At 38.4% G+C, this 14,711-nt stretch overlaps 1 protein-coding gene across 4 annotated transcripts in view; it reads left to right on the top strand.

Annotated features, from left to right (window-relative positions):
• Positions 1 to 14,711, top strand: part of cped1 (cadherin like and PC-esterase domain containing 1) — a 163,451-nt gene that overhangs the window by 74,576 nt on the left and 74,164 nt on the right. For all 4 annotated transcript variants that reach the window (XM_062982353.1, XM_062982354.1, XM_062982355.1 and 1 more), the window contains 7 exons: positions 945 to 1,112; positions 3,159 to 3,263; positions 3,390 to 3,559; positions 5,529 to 5,585; positions 6,399 to 6,466; positions 6,848 to 6,892; positions 7,911 to 8,097. In XM_062982353.1, the coding sequence (XP_062838423.1) occupies positions 945 to 1,112; positions 3,159 to 3,263; positions 3,390 to 3,559; positions 5,529 to 5,585; positions 6,399 to 6,466; positions 6,848 to 6,892; positions 7,911 to 8,097 (800 nt within the window). The remainder of the gene's footprint in view (positions 1 to 944; positions 1,113 to 3,158; positions 3,264 to 3,389; positions 3,560 to 5,528; positions 5,586 to 6,398; positions 6,467 to 6,847; positions 6,893 to 7,910; positions 8,098 to 14,711) is intronic.

The following is a 14,711-nucleotide window of genomic DNA, read 5'->3' as shown; positions in this document are numbered from 1 at the left end:
TGACTGTCACTCAGCCAAAGTCGAGGCAAAATATCTTCAGGTGTTTTTGTCATCTCCATTGTGCCAGGTAAAACATAAATGGTGTTTCTGGGCACAATTCAAAATAGTGGCCACAACCAAAAAAGTCCTTTTAGAGTTCGGGTCGGACACTTTGAAATATTACACGTATGTAACACAATTTTTGTTCCTGTGTTATAAATGCCATTTCCTAATCAGTTCTGTCATAAAAACATGTAAAATGTTTATTAAATTGCAAAAACTTTGTTTTGGTAGAACATCCTGCAGCACATTTTGCTATAGTTTTTCAGTGAATATCTCATAGAGTCTCGGCAGCCACAAAAATGAAGTTTCTGGAGTATTACAACTACTTTAAAATAAAGTACCACACAATTAAACAGGAAATAACACTTTCAAACCAGGAACAGAAAATTTTACATAGTGTTACATCTCCCTTCACGAGTTTGTCCAGGCCCTGAGATCCTCAGGAGAAACTCTTCTCTCAGTCCCATCACCTTTATAGATATGACTGTAAGGGACACAAGGCAAGTCCTTCTTGATAGCTGCTCCAAGACACCAAAACTTACTTCCTAAAGTGGCTAGAATTGCCCTCTTCTTTCCATCTTTCCACAACCAGGCAAAAGAAGATCTTTAAGGAGTTTATTGTACTATTCAGATCATTTTTAAAGTTGATTTTTTTACAGAGCATCTTTTTGTTCAATTTTATTGGGAGCTTTTCTTCTGCCTCTTACAAGTAAAGTGTGGTGGATGCATAGAAAAGAAAAACTCTTCAACTCATTGCCTTGGAGTACTCATTCATACTTTGACTTCTGAAAGATTCTTCTCTGGACTCCTTGAGATTTTATATTAACAATCCTTTATGAGATACTACGACCCATGGTTAAATATTTATATTTGAATACTACTTATATTTATAAATTTTCCAGGTACATGAGCACTTTGACGTTCCAATTGATGAAGATCCAACTTTTCAGGACCAAACTGTTAAAGAAAGTATTCTCAGAGACACTTTTGGAATTATCATATCCAACCAGTCATCTTCAACTGCTTTCTTCAAGGCTTTACAAAATGTGTACCGAACAGCAGGGATTAAGGTATGTATGGATATCAAAAGTAGTTCAGAAAGCTCTGATCCATGATAGTACTGGGAACTAGGCCGGGCTGTGGCACAGGCTGGCTGGCAGCCAGCTGCAACAAATCACTCTGACCAAGAGGTAATGAGTTCGAGGCCCGCCCGTGCCTGCGTCTGTCTCTGTCTCTGTTCTATGTTATGGCATTGAATGTTTGCCTTAAATGTGCAATGTGATCCACCCTGAGTCCCCTTTGGGGTGAGAAGGGCGGAATATAAATACTGTAAATAAATAAAATAAACTATGGATTTCTCGGGCAAATGCAAGTGCCCTTTGCAAACAGCTAGATTCAAATTCTGAGTGTGAGTGTATATTAAATTAGTTATTGAATTTACAAGTATGATTACAAAGAAAAGCAACAGAAAAGGATGACAAAAATGTATTGAAAGGAGGAAAGAAAAACAGACTATCACTATCAGAAAAGGGGGCAAGGTAATATGATATAAATGAAAGCTAGGGATATATATAGAATGACCATATTTCCAAAAATATATATTTATTGATGCCAACACCTACAAAACATGGTTGTAAATAAATAAATAAATAAATAAAACATGGTTGCAAAGTGGTAAGTGTTTATGGACATCAAATGGTAAACATTTATCTGTCCAACTAGGACGGTGTGTTCCTATGGAGTCATTGTTGTTGTTGTCATTGTCGTCACCTTTCTCTATTACTCTTTCTCTCTCTCATGCACACACAGAAGTGATAAAGATGATGACGGCAATGACTCAATGGAAACAGAGAGCCCAAGGATGCATCTGCACTATGAAATTAATACAGATTGGCACCACCCTAAATGCCATGACTCAATGTTATGGAATCATGGGTGTTATAGTTTGAAGCACCAGCACCCTTTGGCAGAGAAGGCTAAAAAAACAACAAAAACCCTTGCAAACTGAGCATTCTGGAAATTGGGAAATGTCAAACCATGTGTGTACGGTTAAATATGTGATTACAGGGATGAACATAACAGGAGAGTGATAATTATGATTTCCCTCTTCAATTAATCTTCTTCGCACAAATTCCTGGATCAGTAGTTTCAATATTATATTATAATAACATACTACAGTCTACGATGTCATGTTTCCCCTGCTAGTTTTATTCAGTTGGATTTTTTTTAAAAAAATTACAACTTCAAAACAACCACTAAAAGCCCATAGCTGAATTCTGCCCTAATGCTGACTTGAATTTTTATATGCCTAATTAGAATGTCACACATGCTGGTAAAGTGGCATTAAATGCTGTAATTTGTTTACCTGGAAGCAAAATTCAGATATGTTTTGATATTTTATGTGGGTTTCCTCCCATGAAATTCTTCTTGCCCATAATTTTTAGCCCTTGAAGATTTAAAATTCTTCACCATCATATAACTGTGTTTACAAGACCATGAGATCATATCCTTCCTCCCTCGTCCCTCAAGCACCTTTCCTCGATAACGAATTCTTCCATCCATGACTGGTTTGTTATTTTGGTAGTATAGTTAAAGGTAAAGGTTTTCCTCTGACATTAAATCTAGTCGTGTTCAACTTTGGGGGTTGATGCTCCTCTCCATTTCTTAGCCAAAGAGCCGCCGTTGTCTGTAGACGTCTCCAAGGTCATGTGGCTGGCATGACAGCATGGTCCGTATTGATCTACTCACATTTGTATGTTTTCAAACTGGTAGGTTGGCAGAAGCTGGGGCTAACAGTGGGAGCTCACCCCTCTCTCCAGATTCAAACTGCCAATCAGTAAGTTCAGCAGCTCAGCAGTTTAATCCACAGTACAACCGGGGACTCGGTGTAGTATAACTACACTGTATAACTGATAACATTTCATATACTCCAAATGAGCTGCATCTTCCTAGAGTTTGGGACAGTGATTACAACTCTAAGAATCTTCTAAGCAGCTGATGGATTCTAAGACTTGTCCTCCACATAGTAACTTTCCTAAGTCAATGTTTTTCTCTTACAAAAAATAGGAAAATCTCCTAACAGACCACATGCTTTTCTTCTCGCATCTTCTTTGCAGAATAAACTTCATCAGAAGGAACTGGGCCATTGCTTAACTTTAGAAGAATTAAATCCATTGATCAATTTTGCACAAGAGTTTCAAAATCTAGGACAATTTGAAGTGGTAAGTTAACATGTGCTTTTGTTAATGAGAAATAACACTGGGGGTTTTTTCGGGAAGAGATAGAAACTCGTATCACTGTCCTCTACATGACTTTACTAATGTGATCCACATTTACTTTTCTTTCAGCTTTTCCCCTCTACTGCTCCCAAGAGCCATTTTTTGCTGCATGAGCTTTATCGGATGGCGAATGTAGGAGAAAACCTTGACTCAGTCCTGACTGTTCACTGGCTGCTCTCAAATTTACTTGAACAGTTGCAAGTCATTAACAGAGTAGCACACACGAATCAACTAGGAAGGTAGGTTGACAATTTGCTAATATTTGTGGGTTGACAGTTCGAACAGGTTACAAGCTTGATTTAACTGGTATGTGATGAGTTGAAGGGCTTCCTACAAAGATACGTTTTTAGCACCATCAGTTTTATATCAACAGGCGTTCAGAAGTGAAGGCCGCAGCTGAGTTTCCATTACAGCGATAGTCTGGCCTTATCATCTGCCATAAGGTACATTACTGTATTCTGTCAAATATTGTATGTGGCTCAGTCTGTAACAAATATGCCATTCTGAACTCTAATTTTACCAGCTTTCCCAGCTGTTATGTACAGTATGCTATATAAAAGCAAGGGATTAAATTGCATTAGCAGAAAAATGGGGAAAAGAGAATGTTTTTCAAAAAAATACTGAGCAGCAGGTCAGAATCAAGAAATTTGGGACCGTACAAGAACATTTACCTGCACCTGAGCTATGATTGTTTAAATTTCCCCCATTGCTCCATGTGTTATTTGCTGATCAGAAAAACCTTGAAACCAATCTAATGGTGTTTTTAGAATATTTTTGAAGCTTTCAAAGAATAGGGTCAGACTATATTTTCTCCAATGAATAAGATTGCTTTGATAAATAATAATAATAATAAAAAATAATAAAAGCAAATTGTGCCTGACTTCTTTGTTTCTGGTAGTAGACATGTATCAAATCGATTCAGCTTTATGTATTCCAAGTAGACAGGAACATACTTAGTCCTAATCTTTTAATACTGGTTTTAAACCACTTCATTGGATGTGTTGCAATAGCATATTCCCAGATTAGTTTAGTGTTTACATCTTATTTTATTTTTTGGGTTATTTAATAGTTAATGTTTATTTTACTTAAGTGATATTTGTCTTCACTGTTTTAATGTAGCACAAATCCTATGTAAAAACATACTGTGTATTTTTGACATTAATATTAAAATCTGAAATATAGTGTTCCCTCACTTATCGCGGGTGTTAGGTTCCAGGACCACCCGCAATAAGTGAAAATCTGCGAAGTAGGAACAGTATATTAAGTTTAATATTTATACATTAATTTAGTAGTTATACACTATTTTAAGTCTTTATCAACCAATCGTGTGTTGATAAATCGCCTCCTTCTCCTCCTGTTGCCGCTTGGGCTCCTTTTCTCTCCCTTTGGCTTCTCCTTCCTCCCTTCCTTAGGCTGTAAATTGTAATTTTTATGATTTATAGTAGTTTTTTAGAGCTTATTGAAAAACCGCAAAACAGCAAATGCGCAAAAAAGTGAACCGCGAAGTAGTGAGGGAACACTGTATATATAGAAAGTCTTTACTTTGTTTCTGTAAGCAGACATGTATCAAATCAATTCAGATAAACAATGAACCAACCATATTTGAGATGCAACTTTTTAATTAATATATGTTGATTTCACTGCAGGATCAGGATCCCTTATGACTATTAGGGCTCATGGTTGCAAAAATCAATGTATATGTCTTTAGAATAATAGAATTATAGAGTTGGAAGAGACCACATGGGCCTACTAGTCTAACCCCCTGCCATGGAGGAAAAGTACAATCAAAGTAGCCATGACAGATGGCCATCCAGCATCTATTCAAAAGTTTTCAAGGAAGGAACTTCCACCACACTTCCACCACTTTGTGTCAGCTATTCATGGCTAAGGAACTACTACATCAGAAGATTAGCAATAACATATTTGCACATATTCTGCCACTCTTCTGATGTATCTACATGCATCTTTAATTCTTTAGCCATCAATAGTTGGCACATAGAATACTTGTTGCTTTAGTTAAATTTTTTGGTGACTTCTTTATGTGTGCACATTTGATAACAAGCTTATGAGTGATCCTGACTAACTGAATATCGAAATTGACATCAGACAAATATTTATTACAGTTGGACAGGTCTACATATAAATGCTCCTGTTTTGTTCTTTTACTGTCAAATGATCACAGTAAAGAATTTTACAATTTTTCCATAGGCTGAACAAGAATTTTGGTAATGCATCTTGGATAAAAGCCAGATGGTCAAGACTTAGGTAAGAATTAAGAAGATGATGACTTGGAAATTGATAGCTCATACAGTGAACGCCACCATTAGAGAACCATTGCTAAATGAGCCTCCCAATGCTATTGACAAACTACAAAAAAGAAAAATATATACTTTGCTTGCAATGGAGGGGATACAAGAGAAAGCAAAACCAAACAAAATGAAACAAAGAGCAAAGCAAACATTGTGGAGTGGAAAGAGCCCATATTTGGCTCTTTGCATCCTATTTATGTTCCATCCTGCTGGCAAGAACACAGCCAAGCTTTAGATGAAATTAGGCCTCCAAAATCAAAATGCTTCAGATTGTCAGTTCCCACCAGATGACACCCATCGAATTTATGTAAATTAGCTTTACCAAGTTCTCATTAATTTAGCTGATCCACTCTGGTTGGGACTAGCAATTGAATTTAGCCTTTAGGCTACAGTCCTACATACACATAGACATCTAGGAAGACATTCCACTACATTTAGTAGGATTATCTTTTGAACAGACATGCTTAGTGCTGTACTATTAACCACTCTGATTTACCCATAGTTTCTCTTCCACTAATCTGATCGTCAGTAGATATAACAAAAGAGAGAACACTACCTGAACCTCTACCTGAAATTTCAACTGGTGTAGTTTGTCATACAAGCTACATTTCTGTATAGCTATAGAAAAGATGTAGGAGCTTTTCTATTTTTATTAACAGGAGGAATACATTTTAAAATGTGTAAGAAAACCTACATCTCTATGTGACATACATAAGAAACAATATCCTCTGCAAATTGTTTTGTCTGTCTATTTTTTTTTCATTTGTAGATCGTCTTATTCAGAAAAAGATAGCATTAAAACAGAAGTTTATTCTCCAGTCAGTGAAAAGCATGAAGGTAAGATGACTTCACATTTTTCACTATTATTTTCGGAAAAATGTCTGCTTGAAAAAAGGGCACCAATTTATAATCTGTAAACCAAGGCATAAATCTAATCCATATGACAGAGCTGCTCATCATGAGAGAGAATCCTGATTTTTCACCACACCACTGTAAACCATCAAAAGTTGTGAGTCAAAATTGTGTGGGAAATTTCTCACGCTGATACATATGAATGAGTCTGCTATTTGGAGATGTTTCACATCACTAGTTTTCCAGGAGTGTGGTCACTTTGTCACATGAACTGTTATTGTTTTTTATCTGCTGTTACAATTCTATTATTTCCAATGCAATGAATGTTATATGAGCAATTCTACATTGTGTTCTTTTGTTTTCTAGGTTTGCACTTTTTCAATTTGGCTAAAGAAATACATTGCAGTCATGGTAAGTCATGTATATATACATGCAAAGTCTAGGATTGAGGTAGTAGATGGCACTAATTCAACAAATATCCATCCAATATTTATATCTCTGCCTTTCTGAAATGATGTCACTTCTGCCTGTTCCATTATTGTAAATTGCAGTTTATGTAAAACAAATATGTGAGCAATAGATTTGTAGATCTCAAAGAGAACAGGTATGATTCAATAATCTTGTAATAGGGTAACTGACATTACATACAACTGTATCACTATTGTAAGTTTTTAGAAACTTCACATAACTTTCACTTTATCAATGGAGAGCTATATATTTCATTTTAATCCATACTAATTATTCAACACATTTGTTTTTGTTGTTCTGACTAAAACCTTATTACACTCAATGTTGGAAGTGTGAGTGTGTGGTGTGTGTGTGGAGGGTGGGATGCGGAACCACATATGTCATCTGGTGCTGATTGGTGTATTCAAACCTAGAAAAAATAGCATAGGCAAGAAAACAATAAATGTCTGAGAGAAGTAATAATAAATTCAGTATGGCTAAGAATAAGTAGAGGAACCATTCACAACATCTAACTCAGAGCTTTCCAAGCTTTGTGTCATGACAACTTAGTGTGTCCATTCCATTGTCCCCTCAGGGAGATAGGGTGAGATAAAATAAAGTTATTATTATTATTATTATTATTATTATTATTATTATTATTATTATTATTATTATTATTATTATTGTGTAGGTGTATCACATGAACATAATGAGACACCTCTGAATCGATGTGAAAGAAACAAATTATATCTTTTTCAAAATATAAATGAAGATTAACATGAGATATGTTGAGTCCCCAAAATTTTTGTTATTACAATGTATATATGTGTCTGTATCTCTCAAAACGGGGTGGTTTGAGCTCCAGTTTGCTAGTAAAACTGAATTACCATGTTGCAAAATGATGGATGTCTGAAAAATGTATCACCAATGTGAAATGTATGGAAAGCTCTGATCTAACTATTTGAAATATTTTTATTAACAGATAAAGATACCCTACCTCATATCAAGCAGATTTTTACTACTCCACATTTGGACTTAAATCCTGTGTTTGATCCTAAGATCAAAGAATACTATGCTGAAGTCCCATTTGATGTGGTGACAATCATGATTAAGGCAGAACCAGTTCATTGTCAGTGTGAAGTTCACTTGGATGAGAAGAATGGACCAAGGTACTTGAGATATTGTTGTTATTTTAACCTTTGGTCCTTCAGTAGTTTTGGACTTTAACTCCCAGAAATCCCAGCCAGCTTACCAGCTATTAGGAATTGTGGGAGCTGAAGTCCAAAGTACTTGGAGGACCAAAGGTTGGGAATCATTACTCTAACAGTATGGGATAAAAATAGCTAAAGTCTAAATTAAGTTTCTAGTCCCAACTGAGGAGCCTCCGGTGGTGCAGTGGATTAAACCGCTGTCCGAAAGGTCGGCGGTTCGAATCTGGGGAGTGGGGTGAGCGCCTGTTGTTACCCCCAGTTTCTGCCAACCTAACAGTTAGAAAACATGCAAATAAGATAGATCAATAGGTAGCGCTCCAGTGGGAAGGTAACGACGCTCCATGCAGTCATGCCAGCCACATGACTAAGTGTCTATGGACAACGCCAGCTCTTCGGCTCTTCGGCTTAGAAATGGAGATACACCAAAGTTGGAGATGACTAGACTTAAAGTCAGAGGAAACCTTTACCTTTACCTAGTCCCAACTAGAATCAAGGAAACTTAATCAATCCAAACAACACACATTATGTTACCATGTATGCTTGAGTATAAGCTGACCCGAATATAAGCCGAGGCATCTAACTTTACCACAAAAAACTCTGAAAACTTATTGACTCGAGTATAAGCCAAGGGTGGGAAATGCAGCAGCTACTGATAAATTTAACTCTGTTGTAAGTCTGGATCCAAACATTAGTTGCCTATTCTGTTTTAATGTATACAACTAACAGGTAGATTTATTTTATGATATAACTTTCCAGCACTTATCATGATCAAACAAGTAGTGCTACTTATGTCATTACAACAATGTTAATTAAAAAGCACATATTACTAGTCTATTGAATGGCTGTTAGCATAGATAAAGTAAGTGTGGTTAATTTAGTCTGTGGTGAAATAGAAAATATCAATCATTTTAAGAAACTGCAGGAAGCAAAGATTTTAGTAAATACTCTGAGCACAACAATTCTTCATGATGTTCAGTTAATGCAGTCCTTACTATTCACAGAGCCATGATGGTCCCACTGTCTTCACTCCAAACATGATCTCAGAGTGTAACCAATACCTAATCTATTAACTTTTGTTGTTATTGAATTGTGACAATTATTCTGGAACCAGAAATTACAATATTCTGTTACATCAGAGATCTGAAATGCTCTTCAGGACTAATCAGAATAGATACAGAATGCCAGAATAAAAGTCAGTAAATGCTTCATGGATTTGTATGAGAGATACTTTTCAATTCTTTCAAGTCTTATTCATTTGACTCTCCCTCTGAAGCAAAACAATCACTACCAGTGAAAGGCTCAGTGGTCCTTCATGCTTGGATAGTAACCAATTTCTAGGGCTAGTTGACATATATAATCTCATTTGACTTCAACATCTTGTGGCAACGTATGCCATCATATTGTCAGCTGTCTTGCCCAGACTAAGACTGAAACCTATATTTAACAGTATTGTGTGTCATCTAAATTTCAGATCATGTGATACTTCTATCAACTAAAATTGGGTCAGCTTTCCTATGATTTCTGCTGCTGTGTTATTTTCCTGTGTGGTTTAACCTCCCAGCAGTGAACACTTTACTAAGTTAATCTTAAGTGAAAAAGAATTTATATTAAATTATAAATAGTTTTCTTTTAATGACATATATTTGACAGTGCCACTAATTTAATATTTAAAAGTATGAAAGCATATTAAGGGTTGTTTATATTATGGGGAAAAGAAACTATTCAGTGTAGAGAAGCGAACCATTTCAATTGTTTCTTAAAGATAGACAAAGACAAATTCAATAACATATAGGCAATAATTGAGTTACAGACATCCGACTTACATATGACTCTTGTGACCTCATCATATGGGCTAATTTTCCTGTCATATGCTGGTTCCTCTCCCCTTTTGCCACAGAACCCATTACATAACATACATCTTCTTTCAGCAGGGCTTCGTGGTGAAAGGGGAGAAGAAGTGACAACAATGGGGGGAAGCCAGGCAGTGGACACTTCCCCGCGTGGGATGGGATCAGCAGTAAGTCAGGCAATGTGGGGCGTGGAGCAACGGATTTTCCATGCCCCCCACTAGGATCCCATGGATTCGCCACACTAATGTCATAAAGTTCCTAGTTACAAACAGCGGTGGGACAACAGGAAGTGAAAGGATGTTGCACCCCAAGGCAGCGCGAGCACTCGAAAACCAGACAGGAGCCAATATAACACACAAGCCGTTTATTGAAGCAGAGTATATATCTATGCGGAATTAAGGCAGAAAGTCAGAGTAAGAAATAATTCTTTATATATAGTCAATTGTAGTTCAGAATGGGTTCAGCAATGTCCAAATTGTAATCCACAATTGGAAACTCGATAGTTCCCCCAAGAAATCAAAGTTAGTCCATGAAACAAAATCAGGAACACAACACTGCAATCAGCAAACCCCAAATCCCCTTGAAAAGTCTCGTAGCAGGAGCGAGAAAGCAAGGCAAACAAGGCAAAGTCAATCTCGATTCAGGAACAGGAAACTTGGTATCAGGAGAGGTCTACTTGGGAGTTGTGGCACAGCGCGGCTTGCCTGGAACTGGAAACCCGGCACGGGACAGGAGACAAGACAAAGAGCTGGAACCTCTTCCGAGGAAAGGCAAAGTTGACACCGCAATGAGAATACAGTGAGGAGCACTTTTAAAGAATCCCAAGTCTGCAAAATTAAGGAGTATAGGACCCACAAAACTTCTCATGGGAAAGTTAGCCATTATCCAATTTGAGAGCTAACCTTCGACTCCGTTCACTCCCTCTCTCCTGCTCCTATCTTTTGTAAAAAATTTCTTCCGATTAAAAAGCTTCATCCTCACCCAGGTCAACACCATCTGGTGTAGGTAACAATGAGGAAACATCGGAATGTTCACTAATTAGTGGTTCTTCTGAAACAACCATATCAGGCAGCTGCAAAGCTAAGGGGCTCCTGTCCGGGGCAGAAATGTCTGCAAAATCTACAGCATCATCTGTTTCCAACTCCATCTCTTGATGGAATACAGGCCATGATGGCTGAGCTACAACCAAGGGAAATCTGTCCCTAGGGGAGGGTACATTCACTCCTGTGACGTTCTCATGAGGAAAAGGTTTCTCCACTGAAGCTTTATCACCAATCCTTGTTTCTACAACAGCTCAAACATTTCAAAATCCAATTGTCACAGAGACAGAAAGTGAACTGAAATCTTTTGAACAAGGGCACAGATAGCTATCCAAAACTAAAAAGAAAATTGGTTGGAGTTACACTGAAAACACTGTCTGGCTGAAGTAGATGTCCTTCAGAGGACCGAAGTATGTAAGGTGGATTCTGTGGGAGAAGGCAATCTTTTATGTAATCTGGACCCAAACGATGTAGGGCTTTAAAGGTTGAAACCAACACTTTGTAATTTGCCTGGAAACTAATTGTCAGGTAGTGGAGTGACTGTAGTATAGGGTTTTTTTTTTCATGTCAGGAGCAACTTGAGAAAATGCAAGTCACTTCTGGTGTGAGAGAATTGACCATCTGCAAGGACGTTGCCGAGGGGACGCCCAGATGTTTGATGTTTTACCATCCCTGTGGGAGGCTTCTCTCATGTACCCGCATGGAGCTGGAGCTGACAGAGGGAGCTCACCCTCTCTTCCCGGATTCAAACCACCAACCTGTTGATCAGCAGTCCTGCCAGCACAAATTTTTAACCCATTGCACTACTGGGGGCTCCTATAGTATAGGCATAATATGCTCACTCTTAGATGTTCCCGTAACGAGTCTAGCTGCTGTGTTTTGAACTAATTGAAGTTTCTGCGCTTGGTACAGAATGTACCAAGTACATTCCCAGTGTAAAGTGCATTGCAGAAGTCCAACCTTGAAGTTACCAGTGTGTGTATTACCAACTTTAGATGTGACTCATAAATGACTAGGATCTCATTTGCCACAAAATATATCTCCCAAATTCAGTGGCAAAGCACTGCTGAATTCCCATGATGTTGTTTTGGTGATTTTAGTGATGTGCCTTCAGTATCTTTCTGACTTTCACAATCCCAAAGTGAGTTATCAGATTGTTTTTTTATGGCAACGTTTATTCAGGGGGAGTTTGTAATTCCCTTCCTCTGAGGCTGAAAGAGCATGACCTGCCAAGATCACCCACTGGGATGAGTCTTCCAGAGTCCTCACCCAGCATTCAAACCACTAAACCATCTTGATTTCATATTACCATGGCAAATTACGAAAATTCCTTCCAAACAAGCATTTTTTGCTCCAGTGGCTTTTTGCATTTTTGTTGCTGAAAATCAGTGGTGTGTTTTTGCTGTTGAATTTTGGCAGCTTGGTGAGTGTATGTGTTGCCAGTAGCACTAGCCTTAGGGAATTTGATTGGCAGTTCCATGCAAGGAATAGAAATAGAAAAAGGTATCCTAAGGTATATATTATGTCAGAAACATCACAAGCATCTGAATGAGGAGGGTGCAGTAGAGATACCATAGGCAAGAAGGAGTAGAAGACAAACTCAACAGGTAAACCCGGATTAATCTAAAGTAAACTGGGTTTTCCTAGTTTATTTCGGATTAATTAAACACCTCAACAGATCCTGGCCCGAGTTTGTTGAGGTACTGGGCCTGTGGGAATTGACTTCCTGGACTGCATTGTTCCATTCTAACTGTGCATATCTTTACATTGGAATAAAATGTTTGCTAAAACATGTTCAAGCTGTTGCTCTAGCTACCTGCCAAGAGGAAGCCTTGGGTTATGGGGGGTGGGGGAGTGGGGACTCAAATCCAGGAGGATGTGGGCTATTTTAACCCACTTCCTTCTGGATTTTAGTATAGTGTAGAAGGGCCCACAGTTGTGACAAATAAGTAGGCAACACCTAAAGTCATTTGTGTGTACTCCCGTGCATTCCCACACTCCTCCTTCTTTGGGGACAGGTTGAAAATTTTCATTGTTCCCTCAAAAGTTTCCATTAGACATTTTGTTAATGGGAAAATCTGTTTTTCAAATGTTTGAGAATTTTCTCACCCATTTGAGCAGGTATGGGCAAATCCAGACACGTGGGCCAGTGTCACACCTCAGAATAGTTCACCTTGCTATAGACACCCAGTCAGACACAGAAGAAAGTCCTTTGAAGTTTTATTGAGCAAAAGCAAATATATAAATCAAAGCAGGCAGTTGAAAGGGTTCTCAAAGTTGCAATAAAAGAGTCAATAGGAATCCAAATAGTTCATAAGCCATGAAAATCCATTAGTCCATAAACCATAGTAATCTAAGAATCCATAAGGCAAGGCAATAAACAGTAGATCCCAAAAACAAGGTCCATATGTACAAAGATCCAGGAAAACTTCTCTTGAGCATGAAACAAGAACATCCACACAGATGAAGCGAGGATTTGCTTTGACAACGAGCTATCTGCAAACACACACTTTTAAAAGCACCCGAGAAAGGCATTTCTTTTCCCATAAGTGGCCTCTTTCTTTCCCGCTAGCCTCTCACTCCTACGGACCTGAAAACCTCTCCATAACAAATGGTCAGCCCTAGATAATTCAAGGTCTTCGTTATTGTTATCTTGCACCTGAACCGGGACTTGAGAGCTCTCTTGCTCATTAATTCCCATGGGAATGTCATCCTGGCTGTTATCTATGGCTTCTGGGGTCAACAGTTCATTGTGCTCAAACTGCAATTATCGAGCCTCTGAATCAGCCTGTATTTCCTGCAGCCCATCTTCTGGCTCAACTGGCTCTTGTATCTGAAACCCAGAATCCCCTTCTTCATCCTCACTCTGGCTATCCTGTGGCTGCGTCACAACAGCCAGATGCGGCCCCTTGGGCTCTTTCCTCCGGCCCTTCTCTGCTTCCTCATGCCTCTCAACCTGGGGGTGTGGCATCCCCAGGAGGGCCAGAGCAGCTGTGTGTCAAATTCACCCACCAGACACCCCCAGGCTCCCCCACTGGCCAACTTGGCCTTCCTCCCTTTGGCCCAGCCCAGCCCAGTCCACAGTGTGACCGCCATGCTAAAAAGTTTGCCCATGCCTGCATAAGAGGCTTTCTTTTATCCTATACAGGACTTCTTTCAATGGCTTAAGTGTCTGGATCAAGACATCCAAACACTTCTTGTTACTTTGACACACTACACAATTATAGCATTATGAATATACTTTAACTGCCTTGTCAACTTCCTATGGAACCCTGGAATTTGTAGTTTGATGAGCTACTAGAGCTACCTGGTTGAGAATTCCAAATTTGTTGTTGTTAACTATCATCAAGTTGACTTGGACTTATGAAGTGAGTGAGAGATCTCCATGTCACCCTATTCTTGTGGAGATAAAAAGATTAATAATAATAATAATAATAATAATAATAATAATAATAATAATAATAATAATAACGACTTATGCCTCAAGTACCACCTCCCAGCAGAAAAGAACTGGTGGGATCACAAACCTGCAAAAGTATTGGAAAATGAGCACGCAAAGATATTGTGGGACTTCCAAATCCAGACAGACAAAGTTCTGGAACACAACACACCAGACATCACAGTTGTGGAAAAGAAAAAGGTTTGGATCATTGATGTTGCCATCCCAGGTGACAGTCGCATT

This window comes from Anolis carolinensis, chromosome 5 (assembly GCF_035594765.1).
Source record: "Anolis carolinensis isolate JA03-04 chromosome 5, rAnoCar3.1.pri, whole genome shotgun sequence".
Classification (NCBI taxonomy): domain Eukaryota; kingdom Metazoa; phylum Chordata; class Lepidosauria; order Squamata; family Dactyloidae; genus Anolis; species Anolis carolinensis.
This window is presented reverse-complemented; position numbering and strand designations above follow the sequence as displayed.